Source organism: Anolis sagrei, chromosome 4, assembly GCF_037176765.1.
Source record: "Anolis sagrei isolate rAnoSag1 chromosome 4, rAnoSag1.mat, whole genome shotgun sequence".
Classification (NCBI taxonomy): domain Eukaryota; kingdom Metazoa; phylum Chordata; class Lepidosauria; order Squamata; family Dactyloidae; genus Anolis; species Anolis sagrei.
Window position 1 is genome coordinate 15,951,411 of NC_090024.1, and position 22,577 is coordinate 15,973,987.

The 22,577-nt window shown below is 38.8% G+C and overlaps 1 protein-coding gene across 1 annotated transcript in view; it reads left to right on the forward strand.

Annotated features, from left to right (window-relative positions):
• The window catches only part of DNAAF11 (dynein axonemal assembly factor 11), a 37,355-nt gene extending 18,430 nt beyond the window's left edge, over positions 1–18,925 (forward strand). The window contains exons 10-12 of the mRNA XM_060775887.2: positions 3,100–3,195; positions 12,474–12,559; positions 17,514–18,925. Of these exons, the coding sequence (XP_060631870.2) occupies positions 3,100–3,195; positions 12,474–12,559; positions 17,514–17,700 (369 nt within the window). The 3' untranslated portion in view covers positions 17,701–18,925. The remainder of the gene's footprint in view (positions 1–3,099; positions 3,196–12,473; positions 12,560–17,513) is intronic.
• Positions 18,926–22,577: the final 3,652 nt, after the last annotated feature.

The following is a 22,577-nucleotide window of genomic DNA, read 5'->3' on the forward strand; positions in this document are numbered from 1 at the left end:
TGGGAAAGAGTGAGAAACAGGGATAAAGACAAATGAATTGTTGTTGTTGTTCATTCGTTCAGTCGTCTCCGACTCTTCGTGACCTCATGCACCAGCCTACGCCAGAGCTCCCTGTCAGCCGTCACCACCCCCAGCTCCTTCAAGGTCAGTCCAGTCACTTCAAGGATGCCATCCATCCATCTTGCCCTTGGTCGGCCCTCTTCCTTTTGCCTTCCACTTTCCCCAGCATAATTGTCTTCTCTAGGCTTTGCTGTCTCCTCATGATGTGGCCAAAGTACTTCAGCTTTGTCTCTAGTATCCTTCCCTCCAATGAGCAGTCGGGCTTTATTTCCTGGAGGATGGACTGGTTGGATCTTCTTGCAGTCCAAGGCACTCTCAGAACTTTCCTCCAACACCACAGTTCAAAAGCATCGATCTTCCTTCACTCCGCCTTCCCTAAGGTCCAGCTCTCACATCCGTAGGTTACTACAGGGAATACCATGGCTTTGACTAGGCGGATCTTTGTTGCCAGTGTGATGTCTCTACTCTTTACTATTTTATTGAGATTGGACATTGCTCTCCTCCTAAGAAGTAAGTGTCTTCTGATTTCCTGACAAATGAATTAAATGGCATGAAATCAATGAAAACCATTCAAAAATGCAGAAATAGTTCATTGAACAGACTTTCCTGGGTGACCCTGCTTGGGAAACAACATAATTAAATGTCTTCTAGAGTAGATATTGGTGAAAACACTGTTGCTATTTCAAGGAACTCTCTAATATTAAATTCCATTTGGAGTTCAAATGAAATATTGGGAAGAACAGCTTCCCTGTTGCCCTTCCAGTGATTTGCCAGTGAGCCACCTGGGAAGAGATGGGGAAATAGATAGATACAACCCCAGGGTTGACCACACTTTAGTTTTCTTGTTATCTTCAAAGTTGGGTGGCTATATGCAAATATTGCAAGTGCCCAAACAGAAAATGGAAATGGTAGGGTAGAAGAAGTACTTATTAATGCTGCAAACCATTTTACGCAAAACGTTGGCATATTACTACAATAATTTGAGGCCAGAAAAAAATTCTTGTGACCCACTCTTGAGCAGATATTGCATCCTGTAGCCTAAGGTTGTGCTGCATCATTTAAGAACCTCTCTTTTCACCTAGTATTGATTGTCAATCACATAACTTGTTTTCATCCTGCTATTTCGTCGTCTCGTGTTACCTCCACAACACAAAGTATGAAACTATTCTCTGAGTCCATATAATCTTTTCATAAACATCTCCATATCCACTTGGCATCCTGCACTCACTGCAAGATCAAATACTACACTTGCATCAGGGGCAAAGGAGTGATTTGCAAAAGTAGAATATCCCATCTTCCTTTTCCTCTATGCTTATTGCAAGGGCAAGAATCCACAGAGGATTACTGGATTGGGCTCAGTGAATGCTTTATATATATATTTATTTAAGGCATTTATACCTCCATCCTCCTTAAGCACTGAGGAGGGACTCAGAATGGCTTCTAAAGAGGCATCAATTCAATGCCAGACATGATATAAAACACATAAAAATACATCCATATAAATTAAAATAGTTAAAATATATACATTAGAACTAGTTTGCCAGGTTAAAATCGTCATCCAAAACAGTCCAAGTATAATCCAACAAAATCTTGTCTTCCCAGTAAAACAAACTATTCTATTCTGCTTTTTCATAAACCACTCTCCCCCTCTAAATAGCTAAGAGGGAGGGAGGTAATTGGGAATGTGAATACAAAAACTATTCCCACATCTTCCTTTCTTCAGTTTCCTTTGTGTTTTAAAAACACTTCTGCATTGCTCTAGTTGTCATGTTTTATGACATCAGTAAAAGTGAAATGCAGTTCTTTTCTACAAAGACACAGTGGTGAGAAAAACTATAGAGGCGAAAAAGGCAATTTGTTTGTCATTCCCATAGTTGTGTCTGCTTCTCCTTGACCTCCCCTCTGACAAAGGGCACATCTACCCACCTTTAAAAACATAGTATCTGGTGTGCAGCTGTGTTGTTTCTTGTTGTCCAGAAACAATTTTGGGATGATTGCAAAACTGGAACCCATTTTTTACTTTGGGATGTAAAGTTAAGTTCTCCTTTCAAATCGGTTTTTATTTTATTTTGAAATAAAGTTCAAATACAATGCCAAGTAACATACAGAACTACGAAGTAGGATAGATAAACACACACACATATATATAGCAAAATTGCTCACAGATTATTATCCACACATCATAATTAGTGGGACAACTAGCATAGCCTGTGGAAGGTTCACTGTCTCATTAAATATTGGATATATAGCTTTTATATAAGAACTGTATATATGCACGTGTGTGTGTGTGTGTTATAAAAATAGTTATGGTAAGCATTTATATGGGATTAGATTTTGAACAGTTGTCGAAAGGCCTTTACACAAGCCATATGTCTTTGCTTGTTTGAGATAACATTAAGGTAAGCCTTTGTGAGAAAATGATTAGCCCAAAACTGTAATTTACATTGAACAGAGAGAATTGAATATATTTGTTTTAATCCCTCTAGATCTCACATTTCCTTCATACTTGGTTTTTAAAATGTCTGTGGTATTAAGCTAAACATTAGAGGCCCTATTTGTAATCTTACCTTCATGTTGACTTTAAAAATCCTTTCCATCTAAAATAGACTAACATAATTACTCTCATTTAGTTGCTAGTGTAATTTATGTGATAACGTTCTTTAGAAATGTCACACTGTCTACTAAAGGTGTGCATGCATATACACGTAGGGCCCTATCACATCATATGTATGCATACTCATATCACAATTACTGTATACATGAAGACTGTTTAAGTTGCAAATCAGGCATTTGAATTGACATTAATATGTACCCTAAAAGAGATTTACATGAATAAATCAATTGGGACTTAAGACATGCTATTTGTGTTGCTATGTGCTTTCTATCTGGGTCACTAAGATCTTATTTTTCTAGTTCCATATTTTATGTCTGCATAGGTTCACAAAAGTGAAATAAAGTCACCTTGTTTGAAAAGAGTATATGCATATCAAGTAACATTGCTTGTTATCAGTATGTTTGAGATATTTAAATTTTTTTTAGCCATTTCAGCTTGTACTTCCTGGAGAAGTCAAACCAGATAGCAGCACTGCTAAAAGATCCCAGACAACTGGACATTTGGTTATCAGCCTACCAAAGGTAGGAAAAGAGAAAAGCTAAAGGGCTTTTACATGTGATTTCTTGCCAGCATATCCTCCTTTCCTCTTTGAGTGTTCTGCCTTTTCGGGACTACAAGACACATGATAAAAATGTTCTTTGCAGAACCTTCTGCTTTATATGACTGTCCATACTGTGAATTACATTGCACAGTGAAACCTCTACCTAAACTCGTCCTAACTTAAGAATGTTTTGAGTTAAGAGCTGTTGCTAGCCCGAGTTTTGCTTTGACATACAAGCAGCATTTTGAGTTAAGAGCTAGTGCCAGAGGGAGTGGTAGCATCAGAGGGAGTGCTGACACAAGAGTATAGTGCTTTAGAGCTTCAAGGGAGCAACCTCAATGCCTTGTTCTTTTGTCTGCTTTGAGAGATTGCTTTCTGCTTTGCTCTTGTCTGTTTTGAGGAACTTTGGGTTACTTGATTTTGTGTGGTGTTTATTCCTGGTATGTTTGACTTCATAAATAGAGAGTGGGAGAGAGAGCAGGAGAAGGAGGGAGGCTGGAATGTGTACAGTATGAAGAAAATTATGCTTCTGTTTCCTTGGCACACCTTTGTTCTTCTAGCATGGTGTGACAACCGTTTTAAACTTAATATTTCTGCTGTTATTGTCCCATGCTTTGCTGTTACACTGGCCAACATACATTTCGTTGCCTCAGATGTGCTTTCTTGCCACAACTTTGTGCTTCTGCTATTTTAAAGTTGATCCTTCTTTTTATTGTCCCATGTGAATGTGCATTTATGTATTATTAGTTATTTATAAAGTACATTTTCTTATTTAAAAACACGTAAAAGATTTTGTTGCGAGGTTCATGGGCTGGAATGGATTAATAGCATTTTAATGGGAAAATTTACTTTGGGATAAAAGTACTTTGAGTTAAGAACTCAGACACTACATGAATTAAACTCTTAACTCAAGTTGTCAATGTCCATGAAATACCATATAAGAAGCATTGCTTTCAAGATGACAAAATGACCTGAATCACAAGTCTTTCTGAGAGGACTGTTCTTTCAATAACATCTTCAGAACTCTTACGCAGTTTTGTTGCATGGCAGGGGGTTGGACTGGATGGCCTTTGTGGTTTCTTCCAATTCTATAATTCTATGACACTAAGGTGATCAAATTGACTGCCAATTTATCATGGCCTTCTCATAACAATTCCTTCAGAGACATGAGAATTTTGTATCCAGTCAAATGATATACTATCATATTGTCAAATAATTATAATTTATGCTGTGATCTTTTTTAAAAAACCCACTATTTTCAGCTTCTGATTGTGTCCCTTCCTTTAGATTGGAAGGACTACAGGCACAGAAATGTCTCTTAAACCAGATTGGCCTTTAAAAAATCCTATTTAGGCCAGTATTGCTTCTTCTCTTTCTTATTTCTCCAGGATCCCTTTCTTGTCACTTGCTGACTGAAATCTTTTTATCTATTAGTGATTGAACCTGATACTTCGTTGCATTTAAAGATCATGCTGAACTATTGAATTGCAACCTTTTCGAATTATGGTTGCTGGCTGGAATTGTATCAATTGTAGCCATCTCTCTGTCTCATATTCCCTACCCAATGATTTGCCAAAGGAAGAACTAATCTGAAATCGATGCTCCAATCCTCCCACTTCATTACAACATTGAATTGAGGTTTTAGAAAAATTTGATTAAATGGCAAAAAAAAAATTATTGATGGTTTAACCTAATCTATATTCATATTCTCAGTTAATATAGTGAAACTGATGAAAAGTGGATAAAATATTAGTGAATATAACAGATAGATAACTGACAAATAGAGGAAGAAAACGTGGAGGCAGTGACAGACTGCTAGGCACAAAGATTATTGCAGACGCAGATTGCAGCCAGGAAATCAGAAGAAGTTTACTTCTTGGGAGGAGAGCAATGTCCAATCTCGATAAAATAGTTAAGAGTAGAAACATCACACTGGCAACGAAGATCTGCATAGTTAAAACAATGCTATTCCCTATAGTAACCGATGGATTTGAGAGCTGGACCATAAGGAAGGCTGAGCGAAGGAAGATAGATGCTTCTGAACTGTGGTGTTGGAGAAAAATTCTGAGAGTGCCTTGGACCACCAGAAGATCCAACCAGTCCATACTCCAGGAAATAAAGCCTGACTGCTCACTGAAGGGAAGGGTATTAGAGACAAAAGATGTACTTTGGCCACATAATGAGAAGACAGGAAAGCTTAGAGAAGATAATGATGATGGGGAAAATGGAAGGAAAAAGGAAGGGGGGGGGGGACGACCAAGGGCAAGATGGATAGATGGCATCCTTGAAGTGACTGGCTTGACTTGAAGGAGCCGGGGGTGGCCACGGCCGACAGGGAGCTCTGGCGTGGGCTGGTCCATGCGGTCACAAAGAGTCAGAAGCAACTGAACAAATAAACACCAAACAACAGATAGATAGATAGATAGATAGATAGATAGATAGATAGATAGATAGACTGATTATTGAGCTGAAGATTACCTGTACTATCATTTGGCATTTCATTTTGAAAAATAATTGTAAGGCACATTCCACAAGCCTGACATTTCTTCATATCCAGAATGAGTGAGTAATAGAAGTGAAGTGAAAATTAACATTGACCCCGAGAAAGACTAATAAGCTTATAGGAAATTGAAATGCTGTAAATTGACTTTTGGAAATGCTATTTTAAGATCTTCAGATAACAAAACGTGTCTTCATATTTTCTGCAACAAACATAAAACCTGAAAATTTCTTATAAGAGTCTTGAAATAATCTAATTTTTTAAAAAATAAAGTTGTAGAAGCACACATTTTTCCTAGGGATATCACATTCTATAGCTGTTCATACCGTGCTCACCTTGAAACACATGGAGAGGCCAAGATAGAGCTGGTTGTGCAGAATTTCAGCCATTGCCATAGGCAAAACAATTCCTCTTTTTCTATCCACTGAGCTATGGCCCCTTGATAAATTGAAGCATCAAGAACCCATCTCTCTCCCTTCCTTGACCTCATTTAAATTCCTGATCAATTGAAAGTATTATCAACTTGTCTTTCTGCCATTCTTTTTTAGCATTTGTTCTTAAATCTTTTAAAAATATATCCTCTCATCTGAGATGTACATAGTCACTCTCCTTTGAATTAATACCATCTGTTTTGTCTTTCCAGGCCGCTCATTAATTCACATGGTGCATCTGTAAATGACAGGTTTGGAGACTCATCAGTAGCTGGAATTGTGCCTGAAATCTTATTAATTTGACCAAAATCTACTTTTCCATAACATTCAAAATCCACTTAAAACGAATGTCTGTTAGTTCTCCAGCTGGATGTCTCTGAAACCACTTTGAACATTTAGAATCTCTGTGGGTGGATGTTTTGAATGTGAAATCTGAAATGAATTTTAAATCTTTATAGTCATTTCTGTTCTTGCTCTGTACATTCAGAAAAAGGAAGCGTTTATCTTCCTATATGCAGGTAGAGGAGGGCATGTCCCTCCCATTTGTTTTATTTATTTTAGCATACTTTTCTACAAAGTTCTGTGGCTTGCTGTTTCTTGATTGAAGAGCCATCACAACATTGACTGTTCCATATGAACTTGTATAATTGTGCATTTGAAATATCCCAGGCTACTTGCCAAGAGAATGAGTTCTTTATACAATTGGCTCTATGCTTAAATGCTGGGAAAAGAAACAAAAACAAAACAATACAGAAAGTCAGCCATGATTTTGCCATTTTATATAAGGGACACCACTTCACTGCTCCGTGGTATATAATGTGACTTGGGCTTCCACTGATTTTGATATCCACGCAGTCCCCTGGAACCTCAGTGGACACTAGGGGACATCTTTTTATTTCATAATAATGATAATGATAACAATGACAACAAAAACAGCTAGCATGTATTAATTTGTTGTAAGAAATGCATCAACTCCATAAGTTTGAGTCAGTGTTGTTCTCATCCCATACTAAACTTGCTATTCTTATTCAGAACTATGGTTAGCCTTCCTTTCTAGAGAAAACGATCCAACTGCTCTACTTCATTTTCTTACTTATGCAATTGTAAGTCATTATTCCAGGATTGCCATCACTGCTCTGATCTCTTTACTTCTTTGTGAAATTGCCTTACTTACTTTAAAAATGCATTTAAATAAATATTTATATAAATTTAGGATTTCCTCAAGCATTATCCTTCTCTCTTACTCTCCAATTCTCTCATTTATTTCTCCATTGTCTTTTTTACCTGCAATATTGATGGCACAGGCAGCCAAATTTGCTACCAGGAGGAGTAATACTACAAATATGGGGTAGAAACTGGGAGTATTGGTTGCTTTTTCTTTTTTGTTTTTGTTTTGGGGTCAGGAGCTACTTGAGAAAATGCAAGTTGCTTCTGGTGAGTGCATTGGCTGTCTGCTAGGATGTTGCCCAGGGGATGCCTGAATGTTTTACCATCCTCTTGGGGGCTTCTCTCATATCCCCACATGAGAAGCTGAAGCTGACAGATGGGAGCTCACCCTGCTCCCTTGATTTGAACCACTGACCTTTTGGTCAGCAGTCCTGCTGTCACAAGGGTTTAACCCATTGTGCCACCTGCTCAACAAAAGGTAATGAGTTTGTGGCAAAGAAGAGATATGAAAGAGGCTTTCTGGATTCTCAGCTCAGTTTCTTAGCCCCTGTTTTCAGAGCCTATCTAGAATATGCTATTGTACTGGGGCATAGACAGGGTGGGGTATTGATACTGGGTCAATACTTTCAAGGCTTTGTAGGAAAAAAATGGATTTTGAGATGGCTTAATAAAATACTGCATGACACAGTCTCAAGCACAAGTGAGAAAGGAGCCATTTTTAGGAACAAGAAAACTTTAGGCAACTTAAAGTAGTGAAAGTGTATGACCAAACATCAAAGGGCTAAATTGGGACAAACTCATGGAAACATAGGGATGGCAAGGTTATGGAGATTTTGAAGGTAAGAACAAGAAAGCACTGTAGGAAAACTTGATATAGTGGTAGAATAAAAATGTGAGGAAACAGAGCCAAAAAAACCCAAGACTTTTATATCTGTTCAGAATTCATAGATACTTCAGCTTGACTTGTGACTTTCGTAGAGGTCAGACTGAACTGCTTTGATATAGGTGTTCAAGCAGGTAACTGTGTTGGCTCAATTTAAAGAGCTATTAAACTTAAAATGTTTAATGCCAAAGTTGATAAAAGCAATAGGACCTCTGTATTGTATATTTTTGTTACAACCAACTTGGCTCCTTTTCATTCTTATTTTAATCTGCTTCCCACCTTTTTTGATGATCTGTTGTTGGTAATTTTGCTTCTGAGTACATGGCCACAAGAAAAATGTGGGACTGTTTTTTCCAAACGGTGCTGCCAGATGTGTTGAACCAAAATTAATTAGGAATGATAGGAGTTACAGCCCGGAGAGCATCAGATTAGAGAAGACTGGTGTGTTATCTTGCATGTGCAGGTTGAATATCCCTTATCCGAAATGCTCCAGACTGTAAGCAATTTGGGTGTCAGATTCCTTCTGGATTTTGGAATGCCTGAATTTGCATATATGTACGTACACAATGAGATATCTTGCAGATGAGATGCAAGTCTAAACATGAAATATATTTATGCTTCATATACACAATTTGCACATAGCCTGAAGGTATACAATTATGTACAGTGAATTTGTGCATGAAATAAAATTTGTGTACATTGAACCATCAGAAAATAAAAGTGTCACTATTTCAGCCACCCTTATGTCTTCTGGCTAACCTCTGGAATTGCGCATTTAACTGGGCATATCTCCCCTTATCCCTGTTTCCTTTTGCTTTCCTCCTTTCTTGGGCTACTTCCAGTGTCTCAGCAAACAACCATTTTGCCTTCTTGGTTTTCTTTTTCTTTGGGACGTATTTTGTTGCCGCCTCCTGAACAATGTCACGGACTTCTGTCCATAATTCTTCTGGGACTCTATTTACTAAATCTAGTCCTTTAAATCTGTTCTTCACTTCCACTGCATATTTGCTAGGAATGTTAGTGAGATCATATCTAATTGGTCTGTGTGTTTTCCCTGATCTCTTTAGTTTTATTCTAAATTGAGCAATAAGAAGTTCGTGATCTGAACTACAGTCAGCTACAGATCTTGTTTTCACTGACTGGATGGATGTCCGCCACCTTTGACTGCAAAGGATGTAGTCAATCTGATTTAGGTGTCTCTCTCCTGAGGAATCTGTATAAGGACCAAGTAGCAACAGTAAGAACTGACCATGGAAAAACAGACTGGTTCAAGATTGGGAAAAGTGTATGGCAGGGTTGTATACTCTCACCCAAGCTATTCAACTTGTATGCAGAACACATCATGCGATGTGCGGGGCTTGACAAATGCAAGACTGGAGTAAAAATTGCTGAAACATTAACAACCTTAGATATGCAAATGACACCACTTTGATGGCCGAAAGTGAGGAGGAGCAGAGGAGCCTTCTAATCAAGGTGAAAGAAGAAAGCGCAAAAGCTGGGTTGCAGCTAAACATCAAAAAACCAAGATTATGGCAACAAAAATGATTGACAACTGGGAAATAGAGGGAGAACATGTGGAGGCTGTGAAAGACTTTGTATTTCTAGGTGCAAAGATTACTGCAGATGCAGACTGCAGCCAGGAAATCAGGAGACACTTATTTCTTGGGAGGAGAGCAATGTCCAATCTCGATAAAATAGTGAAGAGTAGAGACATCACACTGGCCATGAAGATCCGCATAGTTACAGCAATGGTATTCCCCATAGTCACCTACGGATGTGAAAGCTGGACAATATGGAAGGCTGAGCGAAGGAAGATAGATGCTTTTGAACTGTGGTGCTGGAGGAAAGTGCTGAGAGTGCCTTGGACTGTGAGAAGATCCAACCAGTCCATACTTCAGGAAATAATTCAGACTGCTCATTGGAGGGAAGGATATGAGAGGCAAAGATGAAGTACTTTGGCCACATCATGAGAAGAAAGGAAAGCTTAGAGAAGATAATTATGCTGGGGGAAATGGAAGGAAAAAGGAAGAGGGGCCGACCAAGGGCAAGATGGATGGCATCCTTGAAGTGGCTGGATTAACCTTGAAGGAGCTGGGAGTGGCGATGGCCGACAGGGAGCTCTGGCATGGGCTGGTCCATGAGGTCCCGAAGAGTCAGAAGCAACTGAACGAGTGAACAACGAAATTTCAGCCACCCATGTTAACAGTCTTGGATTTGGGAATATTTTGGACTTTGTAGTTCCAGATAAGGCTTGCTCAACCAATGTTCAGCCACAAAACTGTTGTAGAAATGTGGAATCAACAGTAGTCCAAATCACTCAAGTAATGCAGGTATGATGTCCTACTTACGTTGATCCATGTATTTAAGGGTTCTTACATCTCTGTGTAAGCCTTTCATTGGATCACAACCTTAATTATGCAAAAGCCATCTTTTCAAAACCTTCCGTTTCTTTTTAAAGAATCCCTTTTGGAAATCAGCCATCTCTTGTGACCTTCTGGTAGCAGCAAAGACCCTGGTGAGAATAAATTTTTGCATCAAGTGCATAAATGAAAGCTTTTCATGTTCCCAGACACACTTTTATTACATCTGAAAATGAATGTCCTTCCTTGTCCCAAAGCAAGTTATAAGGGCACCAAAGGATTTTAGACAAATAGAAATGGATGTTTTCATTGTTTAGCTAAGTAAAAGTAAGGATACACACACACACATGTATGTATATATGTATCTATAGAGTGGCATAGCATTTTATATGTCACAGGATTGATGCAGTGTTAGCAGAATTCTTATTGACTTTCACTTTACCAGTGTGGGCAGTGAATTCTTGCAAGCGTCACTTGTTGAAGTTCCCCTTTTTTTGCACAGTCATCATAGATACAAGAATCCTGTCCCATAGCATACTCACTAACCGTAGACCATGCTAGTTTTCTGTATTCCGTTATATTTTTTTCTGGGAATTTGGCAATATAACATTCCAGTGAGCCTTAGTCCTTTGATGAATAAAAGGAACCTTCAGTTTTACCATCAGAGGCAAACAAACCAAGGTGCCATTACTAAACTAAATATCTGAATCTTAATGGCAGTTTGACACTATGAACTATGGGTTGACAACCTCACAAGCTCAGAAGACTAAAACCCCATTTTTAAAACTTAAAAAAATAGATTTGGCATGTGAAAGAGAGAAGGAAGGGAACAAAGCCCTCCCAATGGAAAATATACATGGATTTACCACTGTAGATCCATATAACACAAACACGAAGACAAGGCGATGCCTTCTCTCCTCCAAGACCCTGTTTAAGAGAGTGAAGAGCTCCCTATTTTATCTGCTTGCAGTGAGCCTACTTCAGTTTTCCCTTACAAGAGGCAGCTGATTCTTGTCATAGTATGGAAAGATAAGTCAAGGAGAAAACCACATCAGGAAGAGAGAACTGATATTGATATTTGTGTTTGTTCCAGAGCATTAGCCATACACATGCTGCTACTTCCTTCTTCCTCCTCACCAGAGCCCTTATAGTAGTTTGTTGCTTGCTTTGATGGCACAGTTTTGTGGTGAGGTCACACTGTTAAATGCTGTTAATAACTTGATCTGTTCTTGGGGTGGTCAGGGATTCTTTTGTGCTTCAAGAACTGCAAAAGTGTGGGGAAGGAGGTGCTGTGGGGTATCATGTGACCTATGAGCTTGCTCTCTCTGTTTACCTGTGTACCTACCTACCTACCTACAAGTTATATCCCATCCTTCTTCCAACACCCAACTTCCCCGTGCTTCCTATAAAGGAAACATTATACACCTTCTGACAGAAAAATCTAATTAGTATTTTATAATTATACATTCTTTTTATATTTGTGATTATGGAAAAGCATGTAGTACTTCACTGAACTATTATTGAATTTGGCTTCCATAGACAAAAAAAAACATCAACCCTGAAATGAAGTCAGTCTCTTGAGGTCTTTATCCTTTATGTGATCTAGCCAAAATGGAATGCTTCCAGGTTTCCTTGATTGAAATTGGAGAGAGTTGAGCATGTGTATTATTCTTGCATTGAAACCATAGGGCATGAGATAAGCTTAATTTTGGCTGAATTGTACTCCATTTCTTTGATAGTATATAGGGGATTTGGAACTAATCTTTTTGGCATGATCGTATGGCCTCATTAGTACATTATTTTTTTCTTTCTAAGATGCCCTCTATAGTAAGTTACACACTCATTTCAGTACCAAAAAGAACAAAAATGCATAAGACGTACCTTCAATTCCTGTTTGTATATTTGTATATTTTCCAGGCTAAAGAAGTAATCATGGCAAAACCCCAAACAACTACTTATAAGAAATTGTGTGATACAGATAAACTGCAAAGGAATCTAAGAAGGTAAATGTATGCATTTTCTTTCTGTGCATATTTTTTTTTTTAAAAAAAGGTTATTTGTTTGTGAGTATATTATGGTTCAGTGAATATAGTCAGCCCTCCATATCTAATAATAATAATAATAATAATAATAATAATAATAATAAGGCACTGGGTGCAGTGCCTAAAGACCTTGGCCTGCACTTAAACACTATCAGTGCTGACCAAATTATCATCTGTTAGCTGCAAAAGGCCACCCTACTGGGATCTGCACTCATTATTTGCCAATACATCACATAGTCCTAAACACTTGGGAAGTGCCCGCTGTGTGATCCAATACAATAGTCAGCATAGTAATCTTGTTTGCTGTGTACTAATCTTGCTGTGTTTCTAATAATAATGATAATGATACACTTTATTTATGTTCCGCTCCCCAAGGGGACTCAGAGCAGAATACAGTATACACATATATAGGCAAACATTCAATGCCTTTTATAGAGTGAACAAAAATGACATACAATACACAAACAAAGGCAAAGGCTTCCCTTTTCCATTGCTGGTGTCTTGAGGCGATGCTCAACTTTGTCCATGGGGAGGTGCTCTTGTTCTATTTTCCATGCCAGGGAGGCTGTTGTCTGTAGACCCACTCCTACTGGCATGGCTGTATGGATGCCTTTTATTCTTCCCACCTAGGCAGTACCTATTGATCTGCTTTCATTGCATTTTTTGAACTGCTAGGTTGGCAGAAGCTAGGGCTAACAACGGGAGCTTACCACAACCCATGGCTTCGAACTGCCAGCCTTCCAGTCAGCAAGTTTTTCTGCAACTAGCAGTTTAACCCGCTGTGCTACCGTGGCCCCATATCTATTGATTCTGTCTCCACTGATTTAACGATTGTGAATGTCACTATCATAGAAGAAAAGCAAAAAGGAAATCTTTTTTCACTGTAAAAACATTTCCCATTAAGTAAGGCTTTTGTGTTTGATTTAATTCAGTAAAAAATTTATCTGCCTCTTTTCCTCGAGATATCTTCTTTAAAGATATCAAGATTTATAGCATATATCAATTATAAACATTTATATAGTTTCTGTAACTTTAAATAACTATATCAAGAAATCACATTATGTCACTGTGCATTACAAAGCAGGCACTATGGGCTGCTGTAGTTGTTGCCAGTATTGTAACTCTTTAAATGCCCTTCAGCCAGGCCCGTAGCCAGGATTTCGTTTTGGGGGGGAGGGGGGTGCTGAATTTTTTTCAGGGGGGTTTTGGGGGGGGGCTGAGTTTCGGGGGGGGGGGGCTGAGTCTGAGTGAAAGAGGGTCTAGCCTAGCAAACCTTTTGTATCATTACCCCAATACCCCCATGCATATGGGATATATTGAGTATGGTGATCAGATCATGATATGAATAAACATAACAGTTTAAATAATGCACCAGTAAGGCCTTTTCGCAAACCACCATGAGAATTTGGGGGGGGGGGGCTGAAGCCCCCCGAGCCCCCCCCCTCCCCCCGGCTACATGCCTGCCTTCAGCCTCTGATTCCAACAACTGGGATCATTCAAAACATTTTCTTCCATTGACCATTGCAGCTTACCTTGGGGAGAAGAGGAGGGGGCTTATTGTGGGATATTAAATGTCCTGATGAGAACAGAAGTAAGGCCACAGAGCAAGTGTCTTTGGAGTCCATCCAAAGGTGACTAGTAATCTGACTCAGAATCACAACATACATATTTTTGCAAATGAGTCAAGTAGGCAGCAGCTAATTACATTTCATGATTGACCATTTGTAGAGAATAAATCCACTTTATTAAACTGTTCAATGGTACGCAAGATCTAGATATACAGCTAAAAATAGGTGGTAAGCTCCAGACCTTTTTGAACCTCTGCTTCATTCACTAAGGACCAAACTAGATCTGAGGTTAATTGCCGGAATGCAATTAGCCTGCATACTTTTATTATATAAACAATGGCCTGGGGGAAACCTGATTAATATTTGACCCAGGCCCTATGAAGGAAAAGCAAATTTAACTCTTTTTCTCCCTGCTGCATTCCCCAAACAACAAGAAATCAGTCTCCAAAGCTTCTGTTTACATTTCTTTTGTTAAAAATGCATTTCTGTATTGAAAAACAGATAAGACTTTTAAAGATGTAATATTGTGGCATCAGGAGAAGAAGATAATCTGGAGTTTGATCTCTGCATTACACTTGTGTAAAAGTGACTCAATCAGATATGCTGTCTTATACAACCATAGAGTTGGATGAGACCACATGGACCATTCAGTTCAGCTCTATTTTGCCATGCAGGCAAGCCATGCAGATCCATCATTGTTGGAATCCACAGTGCTCTCTGGATGGAGGTGAACTGCAATTCCATAACTCAAGATCAATGCCCACCAAAACCTTCCAGTATTTTCTCTTGGACATTGGAGTTCCTTGTGCCAAATTATGTTCAATTCCATCGTTGGTAGAATTTGTAGATGAACTACAAATCCCAGCAACTACAACTCCCAAATTACAAAATCAATCCCCGACCCCACCAGTTTGTGCATATTGGGCATTTGTGTCAAATTTGGTCCAATGAATGAAAATACATCCTGCATATGGGATATTTACATTATTTGAATTATTATTCACAAAGGTAGCAAATTATAGTTATTAAGTAGTAACAAAAATAATTTTATGGCTGGGGATCACCACAACATGGGGAACTGTATTAAGGGGTTGTGGCGTTAGGAAGGTTGAGAACCACTGTGCTGTATCTTCTACAGAAGCTCTGAGTGCTCATATCCTTGCAAATCTCATTCTAAGTGGTTATTGGAGGAGGTATTTTTTGTCGTTAACATCTTACTGATAGAAAGAGATTCCCAGGCCTATTCAGCAAACATCTACATGGGGATTTCTTTTAGATAGCTAGACTTATTTGGTTGGACAAATAATTACTTGTCCAACCAAACCCTTTGGTCTAGTAGGATTTGTACAAGCCTTGATTTGACATTCAGTAGCATATTCAGTATTTTCTTGTGTTATCTACTGTTTCCATTTAAGAGAAAAGAACGAACTAGGGGTTTGTTTGGGGGGGGGGGTGTTGTTATTCTCTGAAAGTGTACTGGTTATATTTCTAAGCATACACAGATTCTCTTGTTCTTGATACTCTGTTCTGTTGTTGAATGCTCTTTCAGTTTGTTGGGAGGTAGAATTCAATAGATGTGAGATAAAAATACTGTCCGATAATAATACTTTTCTCTTATGCATTTTTTTACGCTTAGTTGATCACTAAATATATAAAACTAAAAAGGAAAAACGGAAATAAACATACCATCCTCTTTCAGTGGTGTCTAATGTTTGCTATAACAAGTTGTGTTTTTATCGCAGCTTTCTGAGGTTTCATGTAATTGATTCATTATATAGAAAAGTATAAATGGCTGGGATGACGCAAATGAAATAAATCCCGCGAAGAACATATGATATGAAGATGTGCTGTAATTTATAACTTGTAAATTATACCTTGATGCAAAGCAAATTGCTGGTTAAAAATTATTTTGCAGTGAATTCATTTTCAGTGGGAATGGTTGAATCGGAAATCAAAATTTTCTTTCTGGTCTCCTAGAAGAAAACCCCAAAGGCAAAGCACAACAAAAGACTCTTAAGACTTTTTATATCAATAGAAAGTGAAATTCTGCTTGGATTTTATTACTTTTTGTCTCCCAGAATCTTAATTGACAACAACAAAATGACAAAATGTAGGCATGTGAAACTAACATCATTTTTCCTTCTTCTGCATGATTTTTTTTTTAAAAAAATGCTTTTGCCTGATAAAAATGCCAGTGGCGCTTTGACAGCTTCCATAATGTATTTGGTCCATTTCTTGGTTGGCCTAATAGAAACATTGCTGTTTTGTGAATTTTGGAGCTTAATGTATATGGAACAGGTTGACTCATGGTAGCAAGATATCCTTTTATATCATAGATTGGGATTGAATAAAACCAACTATAATTTAATAATAATAATAATAATCATCATCATCATCATCATCATCATCATCACAACAACAACAACACTTTATTTATATGCCGCCCTATCTCCCAAAGGGGACTCAGGATGGATAACAGTACACATATATGGCAAACATTCAATGCTGTTTTGGATAGGCAATAGAGAGACAGACAAAACAGAAAGAAGGTATGTTGACACCCAGCTTTTTGGTGCCTTGGAAGGTTATGGAAGGTTGTGCTCAAATCCACAGGGTGCTGTCACTCCATCCTCTATGAACTAAGAGCCATCAAGACTTCCTCCTTCCTTTTGTTCGCCTCCTTTTTTTCATGGTGTCATAAAATAACTCCCCTGCATGTTTTAGTGGTACCTAAGTTCTCTGATTACAGCTCAACAATAAGCTGGGCTTGACAGTCGGCAGCTCACGCCGACCTGGGCTTCAAACTGGCAACCTTTCAATTGGGTCATCTTATCATTGCTGGTGATTAACAGCTGTGCTAAACTCCAGTACTCAGTTTAACTCAGGCATGGACAAACTTTGGCCCACCAGGTGTTTTGGACTTCAACAGCCTAGTGGCATTAGGAATTGTGGGAGTTGAAGTCCAAAACACCTGGAGGGCGGAAGTTTGCCCATGCCTTGTTTAACTGGTCCCATCGAAGCCATTTGTAGCAAGGGAAAATGGGATGAGTATACTTTCAAGCTGCTGATTATGAGTATTGTTAGCTACCAGAAAGTTGTTCTCAGGAAATATTTCCCAGATGGCATGATGGGTAAAGAAAAGAACATTGTGTCTAGACAGTATGTAAAATTGTTGTCTAAAAGTTCGGAAGAGGCTAGTAGGTGAGCACCTTTCTGCCAGGACTAAAAATCAATGCTAGGTCCCCAACAGAGAGAAATTTTGGAAGTCTCAATTGAGCTTTCTTATGCTCCAGTTGAAATTAATGTGTCACCAAGGAAGTAACCATTGTTCTATTTTTCTATTGCAGAAAAGAGTGTACAGAGAAGTTAGAAGTGGATCCTACCAAGTACTCATTCCCAGATGTAACAAATATTGTACAGGAAAAGGATTTGAATGGGCAAGGTCCCTTGAGGCTTCAGCGGCAAAACAATCTGAACACCAACACTTTGCCGTCAGACTTGGATGATGACCCAGATGTTCCTCCTTTAATTTGACTTTCTGATAGGCATAGAGTGTCTTTTATCACTAGTCAGTGTTATAGATCTCTTCAAGGATACACTGGTTGCCTTTAATCTGATTGCCTTTTCTATTGTATATAAGAAATGGATGTAGCTTTCTGTAAACTAGTCTATTTTAACTGTCTGGTGATAATTGAAATCTCTGTCAGGATGGGAATGCTATTCCCCTAAAGAAAGCTTCAATCCAGAGTTCCATCAGCATTATCAACAGGGGAGGAGGGAGGGTTGGTTTGGGTTTGGTCATGCTTTGTCAAGAGTTTTTCTATCAACCCCAGAAATAGTGTGAATTGTGCACAGGGTCTATAGCCAATCCCTTCTTGCACATTAAAGATACAAGACTAGGCTTGTCCAAAGCAATTGGGGCAGGTGACATGGACAAAGAGCAAATCCAAGATTGAGAGAGAGAGAAGACCTGGCAATTATTGACAGGAATCACGAGAGGTTCAGATTCAAGAAGGCAGTGATAACTTATATGGTATATTTGACAAGTACCATTGTCAAATATACCATTTCATTAAATGTAATTCTTTCTAAATATATATTATACATTAGTGTGGAAGTATGACCATTATTATTAAACTTTAAACTTTATTAAACCATATAAATGAGAATCAAGTGAGTTTTAACCCAACCCAACTGACCCGGTTAGCTTTGCCTCATTTTCTTTGTTTTGACCCCAGCTTTCTATTTCATTTCTTCCTCCATCCCTTGATATACTTTTTCCATCTCTGCTTCTCTAAGACCCAGTTACTTTGATATTTGTTGCTCATCTCTACAGAGGTGTTTATTCTGAAGTCTTTTCTTTGAGATGTATTTTCTTTGAGAATGGGTGAAGGAAAACTTATCTGCAGTTGAAACTTTCCCTGTGGATCACCCCGCCTCACACTTCCAGATTAGTTCTTACTAGATATGTTGAACATTTAGTTGTTTAGGCTTAAGGTGGCATTATCCTAGTTTCCATCAACCTGAAAGCAAGCTGTTTGCATTTTTCAGGTCAGATTCTATTCATGAGATGCCCACCCTCAGAGTCTGTCTTACCATGAAAGGTTAATTGCTAGGTATGCCAATATGTCTGACTTGATAAGAATGGTTGGAGCAATGCTGCAAATACCAGCATGCCATGTGTGCCTCCTTAAAGCAAAGCAAAATATTGTTATGCTTTCTTGTGCCTTCCATACAATAAAACTTACTGAGATTTTGAAAAGCAGTTGTTTGTCTACTTAGTTCCTCACTACTTATTACTTAGGTGATTCCTCGTTGTCCGAACATGATGCTTTCCAAGTGTAGTGTCTTGGCGGTGGGTCCATAGGTGATTGTGGAGCCCTATTGATCCGCATGTTCTTCCACAGTGAAGCCATTGGTTTCCAGGTGGAAGGTGGGTCAGGATTGGCTTGATGCACCTTCCTCTTGGTACGTTGCTCCCCTTTGACCCCCATTTGTGCCTCTCCTAATTCCACAGCACTGCTGGTCACAGCTGACCTCCAGTTAGAGCACTCAAGGGCCAGGGCTTCCCGGTTTTTGGTGTCTATGCCACAATTTTTAAGGTTAGCTTTAAGCCTATCTTTAAATTTCTTTTCCTGTCCACCAACATTACATGTTCTGTTCTTGAATTGGGAGTATAGTAACTGCTTTGCGAGATGGTGATTGGACATTCAGACATGTCCAGTCCAGAGGAGTTAATGGCATAGGAGCATCGCTTCTATTTTGGTGGTCTTTGCTTCTTCCAGCACGCTGACATTTGTCTGCCTGTCTTCCCAAGAGATTTGCAGGATTTTTCAGAGGCAAAGCTGATGGCATTGTTCCAGGAGTTGAGTGTGACGTCTGTAGACTGGCCACGTTTTGCAGTTGGGAGGACATTAGCTTTATAAACAAGCACCTTGATATCTCTATGGATGCCCTGATTCTCAAACACTTTGCTTCATTTGGAAAAATGCTGCACTCACAGAGCTCAGGAGGTATTGTATTTCAGTGTCAATGTTGACTTTCGTGGAGAGGTGGATGCCAAGGTAGCAGAAAAGATCAACATTTTCTAATGTTATACCATTAAGCTGTATTTCTGGCATTTCAGAGGGATTGGCTGGTGATTGCTGGAAGAGTACTTTGGTTTTCTTGATGTTCAATGAAAGGCTGAGATTCTCAAATGCTTTTTGAAGATGTTTAAAGTGGCTTGTAGGTCTTCTTCTGAAAGTGCACAGATTACGTTATCATCAGCATATTGAAGTTCTATAACAGATGTTGTTGTGACCTTGGATACCAACCCTATGTTACTGACAATGGTCTGACCTGTACTATGATTTGGATTTGTGTGATTTTTTAATGAATGTTTTATTAATTTAATATTTTAATTACAGTTTTTACTACAATTGTTATTTATGACTGTATAATGGCATCAAATAGTTGTCTGTTGTAAGCCACCCTGAGTCCCCCTTTGGGGGGTGAGAAAGACAGGATACAAATATGTGAAATCTATATAAATAAAAATGTAATGATCGTTTGTGGGATTAACATAACTCAAAAACCACTGGATGAATTGACACAAAATTTGGACAGCATACAACTAACAACCCAATGAATGATCATCACAAAAAAACACCACAAAAAAACAGCAAAAAGGACTTTAAAACCCCAAAATGAAAAAACAAGGTACAGCGCATGCATGAAAATGACAGCTGCAAGGCGTGTTGAAGGCTCTGATGGGCTGGGCAGGCACACCCTCAGCTTCCCTGGGTCCTCAATTTTGGGTCTTCCCTTCTCTCTTCCCGCTGGCATCCAGGCAAGAAGTAGACAAGAAAAGAAAAAAAGAAAGGAAGGAAAGAGGGATGGAAAAAGGGAGAGAAAGAAAGAGGGAGGGAAAGGGAGAAGGAAAGAGATAAGGAAGGATGGAAGCAATGAGCAAAAGAAGGAAGGAAAGAAAGAAAGAGGTAGAGAAGGAAGAAAGGAGAGAAAGAGGAATGGAAAGATAAAGGGGAGGAAGGAAGGAAAGAGGTAGAGAAGGAAGGAAGGAAAGAAGGGGAAAAAGGGAAGGAACAAAGGAAAGAGGGAGGGAAGGAAGGAGAGAAAGAAGGAGAGAAAGTGGGAAGGAAGGTTGACCACAGCAATGCGTGGCGGGTACAGCTAGTAAATCAATCAATCAATAAAAGAATTAATACTGCTATGAGGTCCGGAGACCTATCATTAGTTTCAGTTAGGAAAGACTCATTAAATCAATAGGATTGACCTTATATTAACTGCCACTTGACTCAGTAGGCCTACTCTAGCTATGATTAACCAATAGGATTCAAGCCAATACATTGCAAGTATTTCTCACAATTTAACTTAGCCTTTCATTTCATTTCCCATAAAGTTCAGCATCTCATGTTAACATAAATTATATCAAGCACCGAGGATCCGTGCATGATGAGAAAGGTGATAAAATACATTTAAAGAAATAAATATTGTAAAGCACGTTATGAATTTGCATACACTGCAAGCTATGCCATATATCTCAATGTGTTGTGTCTTCCTCGGCGATTGTGAATAAAGGTCAACAAGAAGTGATTTATTGTGTTTTCTTAGATGGCCTCTCAATCAGAAGCTGGTTGATCACCTTCCAAGGGATTTATGTTGATGGTTTGTAAGGTGACTCAAACCCCCTCGATTTGCCCTTGAGTGAGTAATGTAGAAAGATGGCATGTCATTTTTGAAAGTGCTCTTTGGTGGAGGAAATGTAATGTGATTTTTATGTTAAAGGATATTTGTAATCCTAAGATGACTTCACTTTCTAAGAATAGCTCTGGTGGCGGAGCTGCGAGGTTTGATTAATGAAGCTAAAGAGAACAAATTAGGGAGAGATGCCTCCTGAATACAAGTGTCATAGGTCTTGAGTGTGACCTGAGCTTGTCTTTACAATTAGAAAATTATAGCCAGTTGCCTTGAAGAATACTTTCAAGGATGTTTGGAAGCTAGAACTGCACTAGACTCTTAACTTCCACCTGCCAACTTCCACCTTCCACTGGAAAACACAGGACTAGTTTAGATAATATCAGATCTTTAGACTATGTGCCTTGGAAAGCAAGAAGATCCAACCAGTCCATACTTCAGGAAATAAATCCTCATCCTGACTTCTCATTGGAGGGAAGGATAGTAGAGGCCAAGATGAAGTACTTTGGCCACATCATGAAAAGAAAGGAAAGCTTTAGAGAGACAATGATGCTGGGGAAAATGGAAGGAAAAAGGAAGAGGGCAAGATGGATGGATGGCATCCTTGAAGTGACTGGCTTGACCTTGAAGGAGCTGGGGGGGGGGGGGGGGTGATGGCCAACAGGGAGCTCTGGTGTGTGTTGGTCCATGAGGTCACGAAGAGTCAGAAACAACTGAACAAATGAGCAACACAAGACAATGTTAGACCTCACTATCTCTGAGGATGCTTGCAAAACGTCAGGAGAGAATGCCTCTAAAACATGGCCATATAGCCCGAAAAAACCTACAACAACCCTTAGACCACTTTATTTATTTATTTATTTATTTATTTATTTACTAGCTGTTCCCTACCACACGTTGCTGTGGCCCAGTCTGTGTATATGTGTTTTGTGTGTGTATATATTTGTGTATATGTGTATATATATGTGTGTTTGTGTATATATGTGGTTTTGCAGATGCTTTGTAATGTATTTGTTGGTTTTTGGCTTTTAAAGTCTCTTCTGCTGTGTTTTTCTGTGTTTTTATGAATGATGGTCACTCATTGGCCTGATATGTATATTGTTTCCAAATTTGGTGTCAATTCGTCCAGTGGTTTTTGAGTTATGTTAACCCCACAAACTAACATATTTTTATTTATATAAAGTACTAGCCGTCCCCTGCCATGCGTTGCTGTG